Source organism: Colobus angolensis, unplaced genomic scaffold (genome assembly GCF_000951035.1).
Source record: "Colobus angolensis palliatus isolate OR3802 unplaced genomic scaffold, Cang.pa_1.0 Scaffold81, whole genome shotgun sequence".
Lineage (NCBI taxonomy): Eukaryota > Metazoa > Chordata > Mammalia > Primates > Cercopithecidae > Colobus > Colobus angolensis.
Genome location: NW_012121932.1, coordinates 388,659 through 415,608, shown reverse-complemented (window position 1 = coordinate 415,608; position 26,950 = coordinate 388,659). Strand labels below are relative to the sequence as shown.

Genomic DNA, 26,950 nt, shown 5'->3' with positions numbered 1-26,950 from the left:
GCTGGAGTGCAGCGGCGCAGTCTTGGCTCACTGCACCTTTCACCTCTGGGGCTGAAGCGATTCTCCTGCCTCAGCCTCCCAAGTAGTTGGGACTACAGTTGCATGCCACCACACTCGGTTAATTATTTTGTATTTTTAGTAGGCACGGGGTTTTACCATGTGCCCTGTGTAGTCTCGAACTCCTGAGCTAAGGTGATCCACCCGCCTTGGCCTACCAAAGTGCTGGGATTACAGGCATGAGCCACTGCACCCAGCCAGTGAGATTTTTTTATTACCTACATGAATATGTAATTGATACACATTTTTAAATTTTTAAAGTACAGCAAGATGATATGAAAACATTGAGGCTTGTTGGAAAAGTTACTCTAGAGCAGGGAAGACAAAATTACATAAACCAATCCTCCTTTCTGTTCACCTGCATGTTTTTTTCCACAACTTTAATGGATGAAAAAGAACAATGAACTAGGAATCAGGAGTCCTGGGTTGAGTCAAGAAATTCACTTGATCTCATCTATAACATGAGGGTAAGAGCTGAGGGGCTCTAGGAGTTCTATGATTTAATACTCAAGGATTCTCTACAATAATGATACTCATGAAGGACATATCCCTGGATGCTCTCTTTCAAAGTACATATGCTACCCCTCCCAGATGCAAATACATTGCCCTCACCCCCATTCCCATTTCACAGGGAGCCACTATCACCTTTGGAGGTGTACTCTTAGACTTTATAAAGGGTATGTGTTCTTAGAAATGTTAGCAAAGTAAAAGGGAAATTTATCATAGTTCTATCATAAAACACAACCTTCTGTACATTTCCTTCCAGTCTAAAACAAGCAATGAATGACATCATTTCTCTGCTCAAAATTCTCACTGACCATTAGATAACATTCAAATTTCTTGCTTAATCAGGTATATATATACAATTCAGCTTCCATAATAAGGTATCAACCCATCAAATTCATTCAACCAATACACATGAAGCAGCACAAACTAAGCACTCTACTGGGCACTATTCCTCCACAGAATTCTATGCCTTGGCCACATCGTTAAATAACGTGAAGCTATAATCAGTTTTCCTCCTAGTGTAGTTAGTGGTTTTATTTCTTAAGTATCATTTTGTTCAAGAATTTCATTTACTCCATTTTCTTTAATCATATCACAAGCAGTGCATACTTCTTAGTATTGTAAGGATCACCTGAAGTCAGGAGTTTGAGACTAGCCTAGCCAACATGTCGAAACCCCATCTCTACTAAAATACAAAAATAGGCTGGGTGTGGTGGCTCACGCCTGTAATCCCAGCACTTGGGAGGCTGGATCATGAGGTCAGGAGATCGAGACCACCCTGGCTAACACGGTGAAACCCCGTCTCTACCAAAAATACAAAAAATTAGTCAGGTGTAGTGGTGGGCACCTGTAGTCCCAGCTACTCGGGAGGCCGAGGCAGGAGAATTGCTTGAACTCAGGAGGCAGAGGTTGCAGTGAGCCAAGATCGCGCCACTGCATTCCAGCCTGGGCAACAGAGCATGATTCCATCTCAAAAAATAAATAAAAAATAAAAATACAAAAATTAGCCAGGTGTGGTGGTGCGCACCTGTAGTCCTATCTACCTGGAGGGCTGAGACAGGAGAATCACTTGAACTCAGGAAGCAAGGGCTGCAGTGAGCCAAGATCATGCCACTGGACTCCAGCCTGGGCGACAGAGTAAGACTCCATATCAAAAAAAAAAAAAAAAAAAAAGTTTTACCTGTTTACAATTCAAGATCCAAAGTTATCTGTCAGCCATCAGTTTTAAAAACTTTCCATTTATAATGCTGCTTTGTTCATAGTAGGTACACATTGTATAATGATAGCAGCAATAATAATATAGCAGCTACCGTTTCCTGGCTGTTCACTACATGTAAGAAACCATATTGAACACTTTACAGGAATTATTTACAATCTCTAAGCAACCTTATGGAAGAACTTATTTGGGTATGGTGACTTTGGGAGAGAATATTGTATTTATGTGTCCAGGAAGAAGCGGGACAGTTGATCCAGTTAGCTTCGAGAAATGTAAAAATTAATGAGATGGTTTATAGGGTCCAATAACATGTGCTAAGGAGCTCTAGACTGAAGCCACATTCTTAAGTCTCTGCTCATGAGGTTCCCCACTAAAACTGAGCAGAGGATTGCCCAGATGGGTCTGTCTAATCAATGGCTAACATATTTATAAAAGTACCTTTTAAATTCAGCAAAAGGTCCAAAGTGCCATCAACAATGTAGCCTAGATCCTCAAAAGCTACATGTTTGTTTTCCACACCACTGCAGGGAACATGCACCCCAGACGAAATGTGTTAGTGGGGAGGCGTAGGGGGAGTGTGTTCTTGAAGCCACAAGGTAAGCACAGTGCATATTCCTGAGTCTCAAAGACTTTTGTATATGGGGAGGGGATGCAGTATTGTTTTACAATTACTATTTTTTAAAATAAATAGACCTATTATGGAACACAGTGTAAAATTTGCATGGATTTGCAAGATAAAAAGACTTCAAAGAAACCTCAGAATCTTACTTCACTGGTCCCCTGAGATACTCATTTCATATCACCTCTACAGTCAAGTACATAAGCAGAAAAATTTGAGAGGCACTTCATGAGACAGACAAGGTTGATTCCTGTATTGGTTTCTGTGAACTTGCTCAACTGCGGAGTCTAAGAACTAGGCTTTATGCTGCTTTGAAATCCCTAAGTAATCTTCTGCCAGGGTGTTTAACAGGTAAATAACGACCAATGTCTGCTCCAAATGTGGATTGCCACAGTGTCTGATGAGCCCCAATCGAATGGGAGGCAACACAGACAGCAAGCAGGGAAGAGACCTAAGAATCCCCTAGAGGAAGCCTGTGCGACCCACAGCCTGTGGGCTGAATGCAGCCCAATGCAAATTTGTAAACTTTCTTAAAACATGATGAGATTTTTTTGCGACCTTTTTTTTTTTTTTAAGCTCATCAGTTATCATTAGTGTTAGTGTATTTTATTTGGCCCAAGACAATTCTTCTTTCAGTGTGGCCCAGGAAAGCCACAAGATTGGACACCCCTGCAAAGTTTACTTATATTCCCACTCTTCAGTGGGCTTGCTAGCTAGTTAGTCTAAGACACCAAGTGGCACCTGAGATAACTGTTGGAGACACTTTAGTGCTGTCAACCACAGTCTACCTCCGTCACTCCCCATTTTCCATCTTTCCTGGATCTTCATCTCTTCTCTCTTCTATAGACAGCTTTGCTTCATTTCCTCCCCATTGACTTTCCTTCTTGCCTCCTCTTGGATATGATTAGTTCAGCTTTCTAACAGCACTTAGGTGTAAGGAGACTGCTGGTCCCATCTAAGAAAAACTGCTTTTGAAACTATGAAGGCAGCTAGGCTGAATGTCTTTAATCACATTGGAGTAGTAGACAAGGATAAGAACTGTAAACAGGTAAATTGGTTTTTCATGGAAACCAGAAAAGAAGACATTGCACAATTTTTAAATCTATCCCCTTAACAATGCAGCTTGAAACTGTTCAAAATGACTTTATATCAAGCAGGGATTCATTAATTAATGTGATATTGATATCATGACCAACTGTCCTTGATTTTCGTAACCTTGACTCTAAGTTGCGACAAAGAGTTCTGTATTTAGGCTGTATTTAGGTAAGATATAAAGAACTTCCTAACAGCTAGGAAGCTTAAATATGAGAACAGGTGAAGGTAAGTACTTGTAGAATTTCTTCTTTATAGGTGTTAAAACAGAAAAAAAATTCTTTCAATTATCAGAACAAAGGACTTTATTTGGTTGCCCTTTTAAGATCCTTAAATATCAGTAATTCTTAGATTAAAAATTTTAAGATATACACTGAAACCATATTGCCAAAAAGAAACCTGAGTTGTGTGGCTGTCAAAGACCACTACTCTAAAACTACTTTACTTGCAAACTCTATATAAAAAAACCCAAGCATAAACCAACAACACTGATTTATACATAAAGCAACATGATAGTTACTACAAACATCAGGTATATGTGCCTAAAATCAAAAGTAGAGAATGAAAAGAAATACCACGTAAGTCTGAGGCTATTTTAAAAGAATAACACAGTGAAGTTGAGAAATCCCCTTTAACTCCTACCTCAAATTTGAAAAATCTCTGGAAACAAGCAGAAAAACATTTTGTTTTGTTTTTTTTGTTTTTTTTTTTTTAAAGGTTCTCATTCTGTCACCTAGGCTGGAGTGCAGTGGCAGGATGACGGTTCACTGCAGCCTCGACCTCCTGGGCTCAAGCAATCCTCCCACCTCAGCCTCCTAAGTAGCTGGGACCACAGGTATGCACCACCACACTTGGCTAATTTTTTTATTTTTATTTTTTGTAGACAGAGGATTTCACCATGTTATTCAGGCTGGTCTCAAACTCCTAGGCTTAAGTAATTCTCCTGCCTTGGCCTCCCAAAGTGCTGGAATTACAGGCATAAGCCACCACGTCTGGCCTAGAAAAATATTTTAAAGGATAAACTCTACCACTTTTTTTTTTTTTTTTTTTTTTGCCAATTTTCAAAACATTTTTCCTATAAAACACAAGGTGTTAAGTTTCTGGGCATGCCCCATTCCCTACCACTACATTCTATAATTGCAATTTCTAGGCTTGGTAAAACAGTATCCTTATTCTCTACAAGTGCAGTGGCACACTATGGGCATTAAGAAACATGATCAGAGAAAAATAAACTATTACCTCAGAAAATAATTTCTCAGTTTATTCCCATAAAAACTCAAAAAGAGATGGTGATATCAAAGAATCCTGGATTTTTATCCTTAAGTCAAACAGATGTATTGACAAGGCTCTGGTTATGCTGCTGTTTGAGCTTGGCTGAGTATATCACTATGCTTCTCTGAAAATGAGAACAGCCAGACCTCTAACATTCCTTCAACCTCTTATAATCTGCAATTTTATGATCCTGAAAGTGTTTTCAAAAGCACTCATGAGCCTTTCTCATAACTTCTTCTCCCTCCATTAACCTAAGATGCCCAAAGAGTGGATTATGCTAAGATGAGCAAGCATTCCTCAATCTTCTTCCTTTTCTCCTTTCTATACACAGCCACTCCTCTCTTTCCCTAAAAGACTAATTACCTGGTGGTAAGTGAAATGAATCAGGGTCACTAAATCTAACCATTATCATCTTTTAATGTAATGGGGATACAGAATCGGTTCCTGATTAAATTTCAACTCATCCATAAATTTTTAAGGACATCAAATATGTGCAAACTGTTGAGTCAAATTCTAGAACTTTCACTTCAGTATTCTGATATTCTAACTACAATATAGAATCTTACTGATTCATACTAATGATTCAAACTATCATATTTCACGAGTGAATAAACAAGATTAAATAAAACAAAGATATCACAACATAAAATGTGCTTTGCCTACCTTTGCTTTACTCATGTTTAACACCTCATAGAACACTCTTCAATAAGCCAAGATATTTTTCAGAAAAATAATGCTGTCTTGGTAGCCCACATTGCCAAAGAGCTTGCTAAAACACAGAATAACAAAGTTTTATAGTCCTTATGATATTCAGAGTCTTCCAAGTCTCCCTCTTACAGCCAAAATAATAATGTTTACCCTACATGCAACTATAATAATCTTAGCACTCAAAAGTAAAGGAACAAAAAAGCAGAAAGCTTGAACTCAACCATAAGATGTCTATATAGCGATGAGAAAGGAAGGGAAAGAAGAACAGTACATACTGTCAGACTTGAGGAAGTTTGAAAGACATTGGAGAGACTATGTGATTCCAACATACTAAAATCATGATGTATGCTTATCTAAGGGTACAGGCACTGCCTTTTAAGATTATACAATTTAAACTGCATAGATTTGTCAGACATGATGCAAAAATAACCAAAGACAGATCTAATATTATACTGGAAATTGTATACAAAATTGAGAAAACTAGAAACTGCAAGTTAAACTCAAGCTTTAAACAAAAATGTTTCCACAAAGTTTTATAAAGATGAAGCATCTTGCATTTTAAGCAACTGTGGGGCTTTCAACATCCCAAATTCAGAATTTGCTTTTCTTTAAAAGACATCACTTTTAAAATGCTTAATAAGGGAATCTGATATTCCACATTTACAGATACATATTAAGACACACCATCAGACTGGTGAGGCCATTTGACTCAGTTCCCTGGTTTTTCCACTAAAGGAGAACCACATAAAACATCTAATTCTTCACTTTACCTTTACTAACAATATAGTTACCCACCCCCATTCCAAAAATTCCCAGAGACATGTCCATAACCTCCTTCAGGCAATATGCTCTGTTGTTACTATCTTCTCTCCCCATGAAACAGAAGGAAATACAGTATGTTCAGAATCTTCTTAGAAGAGAATTTCACTTATAGAGAAATTCTATTGTAATTTAGAACTCTTAAACTATTTTTCTTAACTAGGCTTTTTTAAATGAATAGAATCTTAAAAGCCTCATTTCTTTTCACTCTCAAAGTTATAGCAACTGTGGAACTATTATTAAGAAGTCATATAAATTTAATTAAAAAGCAGCAATCATTGTAAATAGTGTTTATGTAATACTCTAAACCAATAGTTAGATGCTGGAAGAATTTATCACATAAGTAACATAATGCTTTATCCAAATATCAGAATGACAGGCCAATCTTAAGGCCACAAGATCCATACAATACATTAAAATGATAATCAGTAGTAAATACACTAGGGAAGGAGGTGAAAGGTAAATATAGTTTTCTAATGCCACAGGATTCTTTTTCTCAAAATAATAAAAATGTTCACTTTAAATATTTGACCTCAAGGATTCCAAAGCTCTCTTTTGGGGGAAAAAAAACCCATAAGGAACAAATAAGACAACATAAGAACAAAGGCAAATTCTTATAAACCTTAAAATTAAGCACAATGTATACCTTTATACTATCAGAAAGGAAGCTGGAATGTCTAAACTTTCTATAAATTCTTTAAGTGTTCAATTAGAAATGCTGTTACAATTGGTCAAGAATTTAACTTTCTTCTAAGGGAGTCAGACTTCATTAAATGGATTTAGGAGAAAGGTTAAAAAAATCTAATCTGTCATTGGTGACAACTTTGACCAAGGAAAAGAACATCTTTCTTTTGCAATGAGCATTCCATGTCAGCTAGGGCACAGAAACATTAGTACTGTGTTCCTATACAGACAATCTTTCCCTGCAGCATCTGTTGCTAATTGAAAGGGACTAGAATTACAAAATCCTAGTCAATTTCTCTCACCAGCTCTTGCTGTGTATAAAGATTTTCTATGCAGGAGCTGAGCATTAGTCTTCCACTGCAGCTGATGACTAAAGAGCAAAGAGAAAGAAACACAGAAGAAAGCATTTTTTGTATCCAACAATATATGGAACTAAACTGTGGGAAGGGGGACAGCTAAGCATGTCTTTTGTTAGCTCAAAAAATTACCATTCTATAAATACAACTATTCACCTATAAAGGTCTATTAACATCCTAGTTAACCAACTGTATATTTCTTCTGTTTGGGTAGACTCCTTTTCATGTAAATCTTCAAAAGTAACCGTCAATATTATACCAATTGTGTCTTTTATTTCTGGCTCCTAGGCACAGTGCCTGGGACACAGGAGGCATTTAATAAATGTTTGTTGACTAAATATATCAATCTTGTATTTTGTAGCACTATCCATTCAAGGCACTCAAAGCACCACCAAAGCCCTCATCACATTCGTTTTCTTTACGTTACATTGAGCATGCAGATCTACATCAAGTTCTTTTGCACTTTTACAAGTTATAGGTTAAAAAGTTTAAAACATTATCTAAAGCATACTCAGCCGCAGGAAGAAACAAAGATTAGAGGATGAGTGGAGGCCAGTCAGCTGACTCACTATTCCAGGCAAGAGATGAAGGCAGCCTAAACTCAGGTGGTGGAATGGACACCTTCCAGTGCTCCCCATGCAAAGCACAATGACTGCCTCTGGATGGTACAGTTTGCTCTGGCACAGGTGGCGTGTGCTACATCAAGAAAAGAAAGCTGGGCTGGGCACGGTGGCTCACGTCTGTAATCCCAGCACTTTGGCAGGCCCAGGTAGGTGGATGACCTGAGGTCAGGAGTTCAGGACCAGCCTGGCCAACTTGTGAAACTCCATCTTTACTAAAAGTACAAAAAAGTAGCCAGGTATGGTGGTGGCCACCTGTAAGCCCAGCTACTTGAGAGACTGAGGCAGGAGAACTGCTTGAATCCAGGAGGTGGAGGTTACAGTGAGCCGAGATCACACCATCGCACTCTAGCCTGGGTGACCGAGCGAGACTCTGTCTTGGAAAAAAAAAAAAAAAAAAAAGCTGAAAAACCCTGGGGGAATAAAGAAGACAGAACAGGGAGATAACTCAAGGTTTTTTTCTATTCCTGTTCAATTAAAGGAATTTAGGCACCTAATTCCATAAAATGTGCCACAAATTTGTAAGCTGGTTCTATGTGGCTGGTGGGCTGGTGAGATCATTTGTATCAATTAGAAATATTTTTTAAATGTTATCAAAAACAAATTCATTATTACATGCATTGTAGGACAACTACGCTACCTAATCGGGGTACTATTTTAAATATAGAGACAAATTTTTTTAAGTTTTTGTATATGACAATAGAAAATGTTACAACCAAAAGCAAAACTAAAAGCCACAGCAACTATGACAATAAAATTTCATTTTAATTCCAGGTTTGGAATGCTCCTCTAATAGTTATAAACTAAAATATCAAAGTTTAATAGCTTAAAGTTTACAAGTTCAAAGATGCAAAGCTGTTCACAGGGGCCTTGTACTTGAAATGAGGCAAGTCAGACAGAATAAACTTCCCTACAGTCTCACATTTCCAAGGCAGATCTTCATTCTTAGGTGACAGACTAACTAGAGCCTGGAATTCTCATTTCCTAGCCCATCCTTTCAAATGGGCATTTTGCTCCTTTTTTCTTATTTTATACTATTTCAGAAAACATTGACTGCCTAATTATCCATTCTCTATTCCATAAAGTCCTCCAGCATTGTACTCAATTGCTTATTCAAATGCCGTATTTGTTGAGCGGGGTACACGAACTGTTTGAAAGTTCCTGGAATCATATTACTCTAATTAGCGTATTATCCAAAGAAGACCAACGACAGAGACTGGCACTGTCCAGAGGGAGAAGTCTGCAGCAGCTGGGGCCCCGTTCTTCTCCCAGTGCTGCAAGGTGACAGGGGAGATGTGGTGCTGCTCCACCCTACACACATTCGTTTTGGCTCACCTCGGTCTCTAGCCTCGCTTCCTGCCACCACCTCATTATTTATTCAGCTGGCTTTTAGGTAATTCAATTACCTGAACCCCTGGGCCTGCTGTATTGTGGGGAACTGGACCTGAGTGTGGACCACACTCAGCTAGTTCAGGCTAGGCTTGGCTACATATCTCACTCCACTTTTCTCCCACTACCTAGCTCTGAATTTCTTGTTGTCGTGGTGACCTGGCAACCATGTTCTGAGCTTCCCTGCAATTATCTGTACAACTTGGGTCAAAACGCCTTAATTCCACTTGATTCAGCACTCCAGAGCCAAGAATACTTGTTCAAGGGAGTTTATAGGTATCATTACTATACGGTTTTCTCGTGAGATAAAATAAGAAATGAGTAACTACCACATGACTTCTGGTTGACTGATTATAATTATAATTCTGAGCTCTAAACAATCTTGCTTACTCTCTCACCCTGTATTTCTAGTAGGAAAAAACCAACAGCATGCTCCATTTTCCATTGATCATATCACAACTCCATTCTGAATAGCCATCGGGTGTCATAGTGTTACCCAACCAAAGCCATTACAGTTGATTGATAAGAAAAAGGCTAACTGAAAATTGTGAGAATGACAGGCATAGCTCTCTCGCTCACTCGCTCTCTCTCTGCCGCTCTGCTGCTGTGTTAGGCAGAGAGCTACATGCATTGCTATTAAAGGAGCTTCTGAAATCCTACTTGCCTTATCCTCACTCATTTTTTAAAACCTTAGCATTTTTAAACATTTATTCGAAGGAAGAATTTGTGAAGAATTGCTTAGAAGGACTAAGACCTGGTAACCTAACAGAGATTAAAATTTATAAAATGTTATGGGATACAGAAACTGATGATTAGATAAAAGTAGTTAGCCAATTGCTCTGGTATATAATGTTTAAGACTCAGCATTACATCTTTGTTAAACATCAGAGGCAAAAGACAGTTCACTTTCTTCTTTATAATAATGCAGTGGTAAGGCCAATTACTGAATAGCTTGCAAAAGTCAATTGATATATGAAAATAAAAAGCATTACACTGTAGCTCATACTTCATAAGTCTCTAGTCTCATGTTCCTCTTCTGAAAAAGAAATTTGCCCAAGATCATCAAGAAAAAAAGGTTTGGGGTAAATAAAAGGTTAAGATTAACTTACTTTTAATAATCTAATCTAAAGTTTGACATAAACCCTCCACTCCAAATATCAGGTAGTACTATGAAATGTACAGAGATACTGTTTTTCACCTTTTCTGTATCAAAACATCAATTCATTGAACTTCTCTTGGGATGTGCTAATGCGTCAGTTGCTAAGATGCCAAATAACAGGGACTGAACTCTTCGCTCTTACTTTGTCTCATTCTCACCACTAGAGACAAATCACATTCTGGCCTGATAGGAGAATCATGATTTCAGACTAGTCTCTTTCAATATGGAGCAACCTTAACTGAGATGTGATGGTGACTGGCCCATGGATTCCAGGGTTCTAGACCCTCAAGTCCTCCTAAAGTGATCCTTTGATCTTCTTTGCACCACAAAGGCCTTGCCTAGACAACGTAAGACTTACATTAACTTGAAGTCTTTTTTGCTTGTACTCTATACTCATATTACAAGTTTCATGGATATACAGTGGTGAAGTGTATCAAGAAATTTTCTTTAGTGGAAAAGCATCACTATTCTATGGCAAACTGAAAAATTAACTGATTCTCCTGAAGAAGAAATAGATTTGGTTTTTTTTGATGATAAGAACTGAGGGCAAAGAATTAAACATACTTGTTAATCATTCAAGGAAAACATTAAAATACTATGTACAAGAGAGCTAGCTATTGCTGAAGTTTTGCTTAAGGGTAAATAAAACAGTTACTGTCTGAAACATAATATTTAAATATTAACCATAAATATTTTACTCAAAATTATTCCTACAGTTCCCTCTTGCTGCCACCTTCTTTCTGTTTTAGGAAAAAAAGTAGTACCTCCTGGTTATGTCATTATTATTTTGAAATATACATCTATATTTATTTGCTTTCCCTATCAATCTCACATTCTTAAAATTAGATTTCTCATGTTTGCTGAAATTATCCAGGTCCCATAAATTCTCATATCTAAATATTTCTTTCTTATTTAAACAATTTTGTTTGTTGAGAATCTTGACATTCAACTTTCACCCCAAACAAAAGTTGTTTTGGCTTCATTCCTCTAAATGAAAGTATTTTCCATAAATCCCTTATTTCCACATGATATACTTTATGTACAAATTCTATAAATGAGTAAAAATATATACTCAGAAACTCATCCAAATGAAGTAACTTTTTAACTCTACTAACATTAGATAAGAAATCAATATTTACCCTTGGGGGAAAAAGCCTGCCTTAATAAGATAAACTTCAATTTTGAGTACATTTTGTGTAAGGAGGATGTCAGATGATCTGACATCTGTGATTTTACTTACACCCAACAAATCTATTTTACTACTGTTAAACTGAGGCCTAGAAAGTCTTAAATAAATTTCCTGAGGTCAAGCAATGAGTTTATACCTAATCTGGGAAAATATGCAGGTTTGGTAGTTCTCAATTCTGTGTAAATGTTCTAAACCTTAAAAACTTCTGCTAGCCTAAAGATATTTTAAACCATCCATGGTCTGAGTCCTAGTTTTAATTATCAGATACATAACTATTACATGGAGCTCCATGCCTACAAAGAAACAAATGCCATGGAAAGCATGTTTATGGAAAAGGGCAGGGAAAACTATTCCCCAAAACATATTCATGGATTATTTGATAAAGTCAGGCTAGAAGAACAAAGAAAAGTAGTCAATAAATGTCATGCTCTAAAACTGAATTTTTACAGATAGTTTTCAGCATGATTTTTCTATGTTTCACTTTTCACCGTCAGCTGTGAGCTGTTTCCAAGTGTGAAATTGCCTGAGAGAGGAAGCAAAGCTGTCATTTGACATCTGGGAGCATGGAGATCGGGCTGCAGTGAAAAGCATTTTGGACTTCTTCAATTTACACATATATGCACCTATAAATCCTCAAGTCTGAAAAGTATTCATGACAAATATCAATGTAAATTTCAAGCATTTCAAATTAAAGACTCATAATGGGGCAGAAAATAAAAGTGAAGGACACATACTGATAGGATACCATATCAACTTGTTCAAAACTAGAATGGGAAACTTAAGTGACTATATTAGGTTAACTAACACAAACAATTTTATACATTTGTGTCAGATCGTATATTAAGCTTTCAAATATCATTTTCTTGTATTTTTAAGAGACAAGGTCGTGCTATGTTGCCCAGGCTGGAGTGTAGTAGCTATTTGCAGGCATGATCATAGCACACTGCAGTCTCATATTCACAGCCTCAAGCAATCCTCCCACCTCAGAATCGGTTTTCTTTTTTTTTTTTTTTTTGTATTTTATATGCTTAGTAGTACAGGTTCTATTTTCTAGCTGTTTTTGAATGATAAGAGTCAAGAAAAAAAAAGTGGTAAAAAAATACTTTCTTGACATTTTATTTTTCCTTTATACTTAAAACACTATAACCAAAGGTTTATTCTTTATCATAAGTTAATAAATCAAATGATAAAGCACATAAAATCTTTTGGCTAAAACTTTTGTGTTTATGTGTGTAAAAACGGATATAAAATCAGAGTAACCAAAATAAAATCCTCCAGAGAAAAATAACCAATTTACTCCAGTTTTTATTCTCTAATCTCTCACAACAAAAAAAAATAGAAGAACCTGTGTAAAAGTATCCTAATAAAGTATCTAAAAGTCTCCTAATGTGGACATGACAGTGTTATATTTACATTGTCATACTATACAATCTGTTCCTACTTTGTGGACTATTTCTTTTGCCTTTTCTCTTCCTGAACTCCATTCTGTGTTTCTCTGGTATGAAAGGAACCCATTTACCATGAATGATGTTTATTTAAAATAAAACCTTTCTAGAGAATCATCCTAGATAATCTAAGGATACAAAATGAACCTAAAAGGAATGGCTTCTACTTTGAAAACAGGGCTGGGTTTGATCAGTGAATTCGTATTCTCAAGACCCTCTTGATGGGTCTGCAGCTGCAGCCATTTATGCGCTGGCTTTTTCACAGATGTAGACAGAGAAAGCTCCATGGTTTTTGTCTTTTTGTTGTTGGATTTGTTTTCTTTAATATAAAAAAGTGGCAACTTTTTAAAAAGTTCTCAGTTTTGTTAGAAACTTGTGAATCTTGGGCATCCTTGGGAGTATACATTGTTGAAATAATTACGACTTTTTAAAATCTGGGATCACAAAGTTGGCAGAAACTATACTTAAATAACAGAAGGTGATCATTTGCATTTCAAAATTTATCTGTCTTGCTTTTCCCCTCAATTAGACCAAAACATGTTGATTCACAGGTTTCTGTGTGTGTGTTTTTTCTTTTTTAAACTTATTTATAGAGCAGAATAATGGCCCCCCTGCTAGTTTGGCATTTGCTCAAGTTTCTGTCTATGCAAATCGAATCTGTTACTGGAAATTTTTCTCAAAATATAAAGGCACATCATCCACAAGATAAAAAGATACACTGCTGATATTATAAAGTACAGGGCAGGTGGATAATGTTTTCAGGACAAATATGTGATAAGGATTCCCAGGAGGTGAAGTGGCAGGGTAGAGGGTGCACACTGTTTAAACAGAAGTGAGTTGCTCTCATCGTAATCTTGTGACAACTTTTCTTTCTAACCAAACATCAGCTGCTTAACATGCTTTAGAGTTACTTGGACAATAATACTAAGGTTAGACTTGGGAAGTAAGGGCCCTGAGGGGATCGTATGAGAGGAAAATACTTCAACCCTTGGTGTTCCTAAGGGTAGATCAAAAGGTGGTTAAATAATCTATGTCCCATGTAGTTACTGATTTGTATTTTTAAGCATTGAAATATTAACATATTATCATTGCTTCCATCCTTCGAGGAGAGGAAAACCTATTTGTAGTTTTGATTTATCAGTAGCACTGCTATGAACTTTTGGGGCAAACAGTAATTCACAAATTTTTGCTCTAATTCCCCTTGAGTTGTAAGTGAGGGGTGCAAGCACATAGACTTAACCGAGTTCTATAACTCTCTAGATTTACGGTCATCTTAATTAGAACATTGGTGTTATTTTTCTGTTAAGGCCATTACTTGTTTTGTTTTACCTAGTTGCTAAAATTAACAGGCCCAATGAATGGAAAGCCTTTCCACATTGTTCACAAAGCATGCCATAACACTAGAACACTTTTGCAACTCACAAAGCTTAGAAGCACAATTCTTTTATGCAAATAATGACAACAAAGCACCTCTTCAGACTACAGCTTTTTTCAAATGCTAGTGAAGGACAACCTGGAAGAGGACAGCAAAATCCATTAATGGTAGACTGCCACCTGCTGGTCAACTAAGAGACTTGTAATTTCTGGGACAAGGCTTAAAAATTAGAACTTAGAAACTGATCTGTATTAAATTTGGTTTATTTCAGTATATGAAATTGAAAGTGTGTATCTGTTGATGAATGTAATATGGTTCTGTTCTACACATAGTAAAACTCTCAGGATACCAACATGTTATGGACATTAAAGTAAATGTGACTGTGCTTGAGAATAAAGAAAAACAATCTGCTATAATGCTCAAGGGCAAATTTACAGATAGTTTCCAATAAGTAACAACATATACACTTACTAGGAACCAGGGGAAAAAAAGGAAAATAACAACAAAAATTAGAAATAAGGGCTACTTACAAATATTAAACAATATTCCATAAATGTTTGGTTTTGTTATATGGTTCCCACCAGACTTCACTTCAGGATGTAACAGGCTTGATTCAAAAAAACTCCCAAATTAAGTTTGATCCTAAAACTTTCAAATTCATTATAATTAACAAATATATTTCTAAGTACACTGGAACCTAAAATGTTGTTTCTTATCAAATTAGAAAGTGGGGAGGATCTGGCTTTTTCTTAATCAAGTAACTGTAATAAAGTGAATTCAACATGAAATTTTTTATTCTATTAACTAATATGATTTCAAAATATAGTATCACATTATCTATTTGAGAAAAAAAAATGTAGGTGTGCTCTATTGTGTCTAAGAATAAATAAAAACCAAACAGTCTTAATTTGAAGGAAGGAGGAAAGAAAATAAAACCCTAACAGTTACTTTCAGGAACGTTTTGGGATATTTATTTTATAGGCTGGAAAACTTTGGTATTCTCTACTGCATAAATAATTCTTAACAATGAAAGTTGTAACTAGAAACAATCTAGCTCTTCTAATCCTTATTATCATCACTTCCCATTATGCAGAGAAACAAGGTTAGCATCAATACATTAGTTAGCTGGTAAGTATTAAATACTGTATTGATCAACACCTAAGCAGATTATGTCAAAAAAATCAGCTTGAAACTCCTTTGAAGGCCAATGGGGTGACAGGTGAAGTGACTCTGGCCATCCAAAGAGGCCAAACGGTAAGCAAAAGGTGAACAAACTTTGGATTCATAACACAGCCCCATCTGCACTGATGACTAAGAAAAACCAACTCAAATGCAATTCATATGCTTATGCTACCTATAATTGTCAGTAAAAGATCTAATAAATAAATTTTGCTTTATTTATTAGAATAAATCTAAATTTTTAGAATAAATTATTAGAATTATTATTAGAATAAATCTCTAATTTTTAAAAAATAAAGACAATACAGTAAGGGCAAGATAAAACTGTTGTGTCTACAAAAATCTGTTATAAAATGCCAGGCTGGCACATCACTAAAATCATATTGCATTTTTAAAACCTCCATTTTGCCAGGTGCCATGGCTCATGCCTGTAATCCCAGCTATTCCAGAGGCTGGGACAAGAGGATTGCTTGAGGCCAGGAGTTCAGGACCAGTCTGAGCAACACAGCAAGGCCCTGTTCCTACAAAAAATAAATAAATAAATAAATTAGCCAGGAGTAGTGGCATGCACCTGTAATCCCAGCCCCTTGAACCCAGGAGTTCTAGACCAGCCTGGGCAACACAGAAAGACCTCATCTCTACAAGAAATGCTTTAAAAAAATTAGCCAGGCATGGTGGTGCACACCTGTAGTCCCAGCTACTCGGAAGCTGAGGCAACAGGACTGTTTGAGCCTAGGAGCTGGAGGCTGCAGTGAGCCATAACAGCACCACTGCATTCCAGCCTGTATGACAGAGTGAGATACGTCTCAAAAAAAAAAGAAAGAAAGAAAGAAAAAAATTACGAATCTAAAGAGGGTCAGGGTATTTAAAGGTACCTGTAAACACTAAGAAGCTAAGACATTTCTAAGAATTCACTGCAGTTCTTAGTGAGATATAAACTCATTTAACAATAATAAATATATGGACACACATACACATATATACCTATGAATTACTTAATTGGTTCAGCCCCAAATTTTCTTTTTTTGAAGGGTTAAACAGATAACCCAATCCAACACATATGAAAACTGCTAGTGAAAAATACAAAAATACAACTTCTATAAAGAAATGAGAGCTGCCGAATCACTTTTTCAAGTGAAACATTTTAGGAGATTGCTCTAACCTGGGGCACAGTACATTCTCTCTATGGCATCGCTGTCACAGGAATCTTCAACCTCACTCCACCTGCTAAAATACGTTAGCTGAATGTGTCCTAAAAACAAAACGACAGGAGAAATCAAAACATTTTTCTCTTCCATTTTCTGCAGAAGTGAACTGTAATTACTCCTTTTGTAGCTAAAAACAGTATCATTAAGAATAATGGCATCATTAAGTACTAGAAGCTATTACTGGGGGTGAATTTGCTGCACTGATAATGAAGCTCTAGACAGGAAATGAAGATACTAATTACAAGATAAAACGCCTACTCAGTTAATTGGAAGCAACAGCGAATAAAAAGAAATGCATTTGCAAAAGTTCCTGACCTCTATCATTCAATAAGATGTTGTTTGGGTTCAAATCGCGGCACACAATTCCCTCTCTATGTAAAGCATCAAGGGCTACCACCATTTCAGCTGCCCATCTTTGAATGCAGCCCTCTGGGATGTAAAACCTGGAGGTTAGTGCTAATTTTTTATCAAGGTCCTCAAAAATCTGATGGATTTCCTTGTCTCCTTCTAGTGCTAAACCACTTTCTCCCTTAGTCTCAGAGTCTCTCTGGAATAAAGAAGTTGGTTCCTCTTTAGCCAAATCATCAGCCTGATCTGTAAACAGCAATACTTCTTCTGTTTTTAAAGTGTCTGTGCTTGCAATATATTCATTAGCACCTGAGAGTGGACTACAAATATGGAATAAGCTTTCTTCTGTGTTGTTTGCAGTTACTGCTGACTCAACCACTCCAAGTCCTTGAAACCTAGGATCTGAGCTGGGTAACAAAGACATATCTCCTGAACTCCTATGATCAACAGCTGCTACAAATAACATCCTGGGATCGTCCTGTGCATAGTGTTTCTCTGTTATCCTATGGGATTTGGGCCCAGAGGGATCACTCAGCTCCTCCATGCCTTTCTCCTCATGTGCTTGGCATTGTTCAGTACTAAGTCTGAGGCATAAAACGTCAGGGGCTTCCAAGAGTTTATTTTCTATTATCCCTATATTAGTTTGTGTACATTTAGTAGGTCCCATTGCTGCAGCTTCTCTTGTTGGCTCCAATTCACCAGGTAAATTGACAAGAAGATCAGGTCTTCCTTCATCAGTACCACTGACATCATCAAAAGCAGCATCTTTAAATGAAATAACTGGCACTGAGTCATCTGAGCTCCTGCTAATGGTGTCCTGAGCTTTAAACTCTACCTTGCTTTCACTAGTATTAAAACTCCTAGAAGCACTGTCTCCATCTGGAAGAGTAAAGAATGGTTTCAAAGGTTCTGATTTTAGACTATACAATTTTTCTCCAAAGTCAAGTCCCAGGAGTTCACTTGCACTATCCTTACTGTCTATCCTAAAGAATTCCATGGGGCTATTTTTTGATCTACTGAGGGAATCTGATGTTCTTGGAGAACTAACTGCTTCTGGGTCATCGTTGGGGAAGAACTTCAGCTCGTGAGCTCTCAGCTGTGTGCTGGGGCTGTGACTGTCAGCAGCAAGGTGTGCTGGGAAGCTTTGAATAGCTTTAGTATCAACACCATTCCCTTCAGTCTTCATGAAGGGCTCCTCATTCAAAGACCCTGGTTCAATCTTTTCTTGCCCATATTCATTGCATAATGTTAAATAACTAGTAGTACATTCTTCTTCTGAACTCGAACCAGAATCTGGCCACTTCGGAGAGCTATCTTGGCCATCATCTTCCTGGTTGCTGTCATCTTGAGAACTTGGAGTAAGACTACTCTTCAAAGGCAGAGGTCTAAGCACGCTTCCACCATCACTTCCTCTGGATTCAAAGCTACTGCTGTCCTGAGGACTAGAAGTTGGCTGTTGCAGGTGAACTTTTGCAAGTGTAGATTTTTTCACTTCCTTGATATCAAAGCTTTCTTCAGGACTTCTGTTTAGAAATTTACTAATATATGACCACAGTTTGCCACCTGTGAACAAGTATAACAAAACAAACAAAAGTATTAACATCTCCAAATTAACAGTTATTTATTTAAGCCATTAGAAAAGCAAAAGCTATCTTAAAAAATCAATCAAAACAAGTCAATAATACTCATTAATATCAAGTGTGCCATAAGATAAGCATATTTAATAAAATGGTTGTTACTGCTGAATGGTGAGTATGGTTTCAAGCATATCTCCTGATATCAATTTTTTTAAGTGACAACCTATTTCTTCCTTTGAAGGGAAATTAGTTATAACAAACACTAATATGAAATTTCACAGCTAAAATTCTACTCTAAAGTTAAATATCATTTAGTTTTAGAAGCATCTGTTTATGTTCTGCTCTGTTTACATAATAATTTTTTCAAGCATGGCCCCTTGGTCAAAAGGAAATACATAAATAAGTGCTGTTTAAATTGTATACTACAATGGGGGGAAAAAATCAACAATATTATTATTCCATTTTGAAAATGTCCGGTCCAGGATTGGAGGAATTTGGCATGTGGTATATAATTATGCCTTTATAAATAACATATTAATAATATATTTCCCCTTTTATGCCCTGCCACATATGTAATACGTTGTATAAGTAAAGCTACTGAGGAAGACTAATTGGGCAACCATTAATGAAGCAAGTTATGGAAATTCTGACTGTGTATTCTGACATATATCTTTAAAACTAAAATCATAAAAATCACTTTCATGTAAATCAGAGAAATAAAAGAAAATCCAGTATTTTACCAGCAATACTTGTAGTTATTATTTCACCATAGTTTTATTTTATTTTAACCATTAAAACACCTCAATCCCTTTTGCCAATTATAATGTTTATGTTTAACAATTATAGCTAAGTATCAAAAACTTGCTATAACAGTAGTGACTAGGAACAGTATTATAAGAAAGAATAATTAATTAAATTTGATCCAGAAATCTCAAAAGCAGTAACTGCAGAAGTATACTTTGTGGAGACAGAATTGCAGTTGCAAACAAATGAAAAATTAAGAATGATGTGTTCAATGATAGGCTGGATTAAGCAAATGTGGCACATATACACCATGGAATACTACGCAGCCATAAAAAGGGATGAGTTCATGTCCTTTGTAGGGACATGGATAAAGTTGGAAACCATCATTCTGAGCAAACTATTGCAAGGACAGAAAACCAAACACCGCATGTTCTCACTCATAGGTGGGAACTGAACAATGAGATCACTTGGCCAAAGGGTGGGGAATATCACACACTGGGACCTGTTGTGGGGTGGGGTGGGGGGAGGGATAGCATTAGAAGATATACCTAATGTAAATGATGAGTTAATGTGTGCAGCACGCCAACATGGCGCATGTATACATATGTAACAAACCTGCATGTTGTGCACATGTACCCTAGAACTTAAAAGTATAATAAAAATAAATAAATAAAAATAAAAAAGAATGATGTGTTAAAAATAAATCCCTCTATTCATATAAAGAAGACAATTTTTCAGCATATGTTTAGTGTAATCATTAAGCATCATATGCCAAGAGTACCTAAACCAGAAAATAATCATTGACAGTCAATTGCATGTGTAAAAAAGTCAACGGAAATATCAAAAATACCTCTTCCTACTTCACATTTCATTTCAAGAAATTCAATAAATACATATAGCACCTGACATGGTACCTAGCATAGAATAAATGCTCAATAAAGGCTAATGGTCATAATATTAACCATAGAATTCTCATACACCTCTTTGTAGCAGTGATGTAGTTAACCATCTTCCCTATTCTATTTATTTAACTTTTTTTTTTTTTTTTTTTTAAGACAGAGCCTCACTCTGTAGCCTAGGCTGGAGTGCAGTGGCGGGATCTCAACTCACTGAAGCCTCCAACTCCTAGGTTCAAGTTATCCTCCTGCTCAGTCACCCAATTAGCTGGGATTACAGGCATGCACCACCATAGTCAGCTAATTTTTGTGTCATATTCCCCACTTTGATAACAGTTAGTGGTACAGGACGTTATGGCATTTAACTTTTTCCTTTCATTTTTTTCTTAGCTAATGCTTTCTGTCCTCTTTAGAGTATATTCAGTGTTTCACATTTCCCCATATTTCAACTGAAGTTTAAAAGGAGCTATGCATTGAGTCTATATTCTTTAGTCTGTTGACAACAATACTCACATTGTCTTACCACAAATACCTACATTGTGTCAGTCTAACAATGCTTGAACCTAAACCTAAGACTCCTGTGTGCAATCCAAATAAAATGACTTGGGTGGTTTTCAATTCTCCTAGATGATGACTACTTTGAGGAAAGGATCAAGTCTTTTTCATCTTTGTATGTCTACTGCCTACACAATGTGCATGACATAAAAGTCACTGCTTGTTAAATCAGATGATGAGATGTACCGTATAAGCAGTACCTGCATCTGTAAAGTTCCACTGATCAGCAAGGAACGGTACCTTTTAATAAAGTTCCAAGAAAAGCTCCATTCATTCCTAGGCCAATTCCAACTGAATAAACTACTGAAATCTAAAATTCAATGTACTTAAAGTCTTCATTTTTGGGGATAATGCTATAACTACAATTAGATCCTTACTTTAAGTCCCTCCTGTAGCATTCTACCCTACTAACTGCTGCCTAATTAATCTTCTATTTCAGCACAGATCTTATGCCATTTCTGCATTCAAGAAGCCAAATTCCCTCCACCTACTGAATCATGTACCAACTCTGCATAGGCATTTGAACTCCTGAGTAATACAGTTATCAACCCATGATTTGGTCCTCTCCCCTTACTCAACACAGAATTCATGATGGGCTTTTCCTCATACCATGCTTATACTTGTAATGTTTTTTTCCTAATAGTTTCCCCAGTATCTGCTTGTGAAAATCTTACCTATTCTTGAAGGTCCTTCAGAATCTGTTTTCTTTTACCAATTTCTTTGTATCCCTTAACTGGACACAATATATATCTTCTCTGAATCCTCTATCATTCACTTCCATACCCTTTATGACATTTACAACATCATATTAATATTACTTTAATGCTTTTATTATCTCCTTTACGAGACTGAAAAGTCTTAATAGCTGCAGGCAGAGGATTCTATCTAGCTTGTAAAACAGGTATTAAATAAATATTTATTAAACTGAGTTATAAAAAGATAATATCTTTACAATTTTTTTGAAAAACTTTCAAGGAAAAGAATCTATAAGTAAGAATCTATAAGGATCTATAAGTATAACATCATTTTGGGGGTCATATGTTCTTCCAAAGATATACATTAACCTTAAAAAAAAATCTGTTATGGCTAAAGTACCTAAAATTTGTCTAATTTTAAGACTATAAATGATACTTTTCTAAGTCTTTTTGAAGGACATAAAATTGTAGATATTGAACCATTTTAAGATATAAAACTAAGAATTCATAATGTTTAATTAAAACTCTTTGTCTCTCCTCAGATTTTAAATCTCTTGGTTTTCTGTAAGATTGCAAAGTAAGTTTGTTAATTTGCTTGGTCAGAATTAGTACTTAAATTTCATATGTATAATAAAACACTGCTATCGCAGCAATCAAAAATCATCTTTTGGCCAAGCAATTCAACGTGAAAAAAATCTGTCCTACATATAATTCTCAAAAAATACAACAAACAAAAACATGTATGTATAAATACATGTATTTATATTGAGTACTGGAAACAATGTAAACATCAATAATAGCCATTTGCAAATACATAATGCTTACCATGTACCAGATACTATTCTAAGCCTTTTACATATACAACTATTTAATCCTCACATCAACCCTATAAGGTAGGTAATTAATATTATCTCTATTTTACAAATGAGGAAACTGAGGCACAGAAAGGTTAAATAACTTGCCCAAAGTCACACTAGTAACGGTGAGCCAGCATTTATATTCACACAGCATGGCTCCACAGTGCTTATTTTTAATCCCTATACTGTACTGCCTCTCTTAATACATACCTAAATATACTGATATATTAAAGGTGTCCAAGGTACACTGTTAAGATGGGGGAAAAAATGCAAGCTCAAGGCAATATGTAACACCTATTTAAGTTTTTTAAAAATAGACAGGTAGGGAGTGAATGCTTATAAACATAGAAAGTTATTGGAAGATATATGATAACCGTTAAAAGAGTGCCTATTTCTGGGGAATAGGTCTAGGCAACAAAGTGAATAGGGAGGGATAATTTTTATTTTTACTTTACAAACTTCTATTTTGTTTGAATTTATTTTATAAATTAGTTTTATAATTTTAGAAAACTAATTAATAAAAGGAGAATCATTTTACTCCTTGGGGCCTTAAGTAACTTGGAGAGAAATTCTTTTCTACCTCCTTTCTATTTTGTATATCCACAGTCAGAGACTTTTGCAACTTCTGTCTTTTAATTTGGTCTTTCATCTTTTCTCTGACTGACCCAGTATTCAACAATTATACACTGAGTACCTTCTAAATACCAAGTATTTTACTAATTCATCATATAGATGATGAATATTACACAATCCCTAAGCTGAGAAACTTAAACTCTCATGGCCTTGACTGAATACATTCTGCTTCCCCACCTTTCTCTCTCAAATAGTTTAAGAAAGGGCTTTATTAAAAGGAATAGTAAACATTTTAAACCTCTCTCCTAAAATCCTGCCTGATAAATCCTAACTGTCTACTCAACATCACCTGAATATTTAATAAGCATCTCAAATTCACATGTCCAAAACGGAATCCCTGATTTTCCTTCTAAATTTACTTCTTCCACAGCTTAGTATATGGAAACTACATTATCTCAATTATTTGAGCCAAAAACTTTGAAATCATGTAAGACAGAATCATGCCCATTCTACGTTCAAGATACATTCAGATTCTAATAACCATTCTTCACCACCTATGCCAGCAGTCCCCAATCTTTTTGGCACCAGGAACCAGTTTCATGGAAGACAATTTTTTCATGGACAGGGACAGGGGTGGGGGTGAGGGTGGAAATTGTTTTGGGGTGAAACTGTTCCACCTTGGATCATTAGGCATTAGATTCTCCTAAGGAGTGTGCAACCTAGATCCCTTGCATGTGCAGTTCACAATAGGGTTTGTGCTCCTATGAGAATCTAATGCCACTGCTGATCTGACAGGAGGCGGAGCTCAGGCAGTAATGTTCACTTGTCCGCCACTCACCTCCAGGTACCTGTCTGTGGCCAGGGAACCCCTGACCTACACCACTAATGCCCTGTCCAAGCCATCAGCATTTTCACCTGGGGTGCTGCAACAACTCAAAAATTGGTCTCCCTGCTTTTCCTTCTGCTCTCCTACATTCTGTTTTCCACCAAGCAGCAAATGATCCCTATCTCATCAATCCTTTGCTCAGCATGACCCAATAATGTCTTAGCTCATTTAGAAAAAAAGTCCAGTTCTTAACGTGGCCTATAATGCTATACAGGATCTGCCTGCCTGCCTCCTCACTTCTCTAAGCATTCTTCCTACCGCTCTTTCTGTTCTGCTTCAGCCACACTGATCCTGCTGCTTCTTGAACACCAAGCACACCCCTGCCTCTAAGCCTGTAGACCTATTTGTTTCCTCTTGCCAAGACATCCTTTCCTTACATATCTACAATGCTCCCTCTCTCGCTTCCTGAAGGTCTCTGGTCAAATGTCCCTTCTCAATAAGATGACCACCCTATATAAAAATAGCAAACCACCCCTTCTCACCCCTTTAGCATTCCCTTCCCCTTTCCTTTAGTTTTTCTCCATAGCATATTTACCTCCATCTGTCATATATTTACTTAAATATTTGCTTATTATCTGTTCTGCCTCTATAATGTAATGTAATGTAAGCTCTATGCAGGCAAAGTCTTCTGTTTTGTTCACTGCCAAATTAGAACTATGCCTGTGTCCCAGCAAGCACTCAATATATTTCTAATGAAATGAATTAAAAACGGAAAGAAAGAGTCCAAGACACTCACATAAATCATGAGTAGTTCTGTAAGCAATGGAAAGCTAAATCTACAAATCATAAATATTCAAAGCATTCATGTTATGGAGAAAACAACTGTTCAAGGTTTGCTTTCTCAGTAATAACTATTCGCACATATGAAAAGTTACTTTTCTATGACACAGGCCAACTTCCTAATCTACGGAGGTGTCACTGATGTGTAAAAGAAAACACACTGTTCATCACCCAGTTCACTGCACTGCTGAAGCCAAATCTGAGAAATTACTGCACATTTTCCTCTTCCTAATCTCAAATCCATCACAGGTCCCATTGACTCTATCCTCAAACATCTCCACTGGTTTGCCAGTGAAGATGGCACCTGAAGGCTAAGCCAGCAGCACCTTTTGACTAGCCTCCAGTATTTGCCTTTTTACTGCTTCTATTCTTACCTTTCTACAACCTATTCCCCATACAAGAGCCAGTGACCTTTTTAAAATGTAAATCAGATTGTGTCACCCCTCAACAAGTCCAATGGTTTCCCAACGCACTTGAATAAAAGCCAAAGTCCTTACTCTGCTGTACAAGGCTCCTGTCTACTTCTCCAACAGCAACAGCCTCATGTACCAACAAGGGCCTCACATTGTCCTCGCTCTGCTCCATTCCAACCAAATGATGCCTTTCTTGGTCATCAAACATCCCAAGTTTGTTTTTACACTCATCCCCATACCTGTATCTTACATTCAAATGTTGTTTCTTTCGTCACTCAGAACTTCTCTTAAATGCCACCTTCTTAGAGAGAGCTCCCTCGACTACTTAATTCAACATAGTCCCCCAGTTGTTATCTGTTAGATCTCCCTTTGTTAAAGATCTGTATAGTTCCTTTTATTATCCAATGTTCTCCTGCTTTTTGTTTTTCTGTTTGACTTTTCACAACAAGAATTAAGTTTCAGGCCTGGCGTGCTGGCTCACACCTGCAATCCCAGCATTTTGGGAGGCTGAGGCGTGAGAATCGCTTGAGGCCAGGAGTTTAAGACCAACTTGGGCAACACGGAGAGACCCAATCTCTACAAAAACCTTAAAAACTTAGCCAGGGATTACATGTTGCACGCATGTAATCCCAGCTGAGGCAGGAGATCACTTGAGCCCAAGAGTTCAAGGTTACAGTGAGCTATGATTGTATCACAGCACTCTAACTTAGGAGACAGAGCAAGACCCTGACCACCCCCATCCAACAAAAAACAAAACAAAACAAAAGAATGTTCTTGTCTTGCTCACCTAAAAAGGAGCCTACTATACAGTACATGCTCAATAAATTTGCTGAATATTTAATTCATCCAGAGTCTCTATTTGCATTATAATTTACTGTCTTTATATTACAAAACCATCTTAAAATTAAACAATAGACACCTAAAACGAATGGTCAAAAGAGACAAATTTTATGGTCATGTGACCATTCAAAGTCAAGTATGGTCGATAGTAAAGAAGGATCTAAAATAGTAGAAAATTTAAAAGTCATAAGTCGGTAGGGCGGAGCAAGATGGCCGAATAGGAACAGCTCCAGTCTCCAACTCCCAGCGCGAGCGACAGAAGACCGGTGATTTCTGCATTTTCAATTGAGGTACTGGGGTCATCTCACTGGGGAGTGCCGGACAATTGGTGCTGGTAAGCTGCTGCAGCCCGACCAGCGAGAGCTGAAGCAGGGCGAGGCATTGCCTCACCTGGGAAGCTCAAGGGGGAAGGGAATCCCTTTTCCTAGCCAGGGGAACTAAGACACACAACACCTGGAAAATCAGGTAATTCCCACCCCAATACTGCACTTTAAGCAAATGGGCACACCAGGAGATTATACCCACACCTGGCCGGGAGGGTCCCACGGCCACAGAGCCTCCCTCACTGCTAGCACAGCAGTCTGCGATCTAACCGCAAGGCAGCAGCCAGGCTGGGGGAGGGGCGCCCGTCACTGCTGAGGCTTAAGTAGGTAAAAAAAGCCGCTGGGAAGCTCGAACTGGGTGGAGCTCACAGCAGCTCAAGGAAACCAGCCTGTCTCTGTAGACTCCACCTCTGGGGATAGGGCACAGCTAAACAACAAAAGGGGAAGCAGCAGAGGCCTGTGCAGACGCGAACAACTCTGTCTGACAGCTTTGAAGAGAGCAGTGGATCTCCCAGCACGGAGGTTGAGATCTGAGAAGGGACAGACTGCCTGCTCAAGTGGGTCCCTGA

At 37.2% G+C, this 26,950-nt stretch overlaps 1 protein-coding gene across 5 annotated transcripts in view; it reads right to left on the bottom strand.

Annotated features, from left to right (window-relative positions):
- RPS6KC1 (ribosomal protein S6 kinase, 52kDa, polypeptide 1) overlaps window positions 1–26,950 on the bottom strand; it is a 240,061-nt gene that overhangs the window by 25,147 nt on the left and 187,964 nt on the right. For all 5 annotated transcript variants that reach the window (XM_011929408.1, XM_011929407.1, XM_011929404.1 and 2 more), the window contains 2 exons: window positions 17,210–18,805; window positions 16,849–16,938 (listed from right to left, as the gene is read on the bottom strand). In XM_011929408.1, coding sequence (XP_011784798.1) covers window positions 16,849–16,938; window positions 17,210–18,805 — 1,686 coding nt within the window. The remainder of the gene's footprint in view (window positions 1–16,848; window positions 16,939–17,209; window positions 18,806–26,950) is intronic.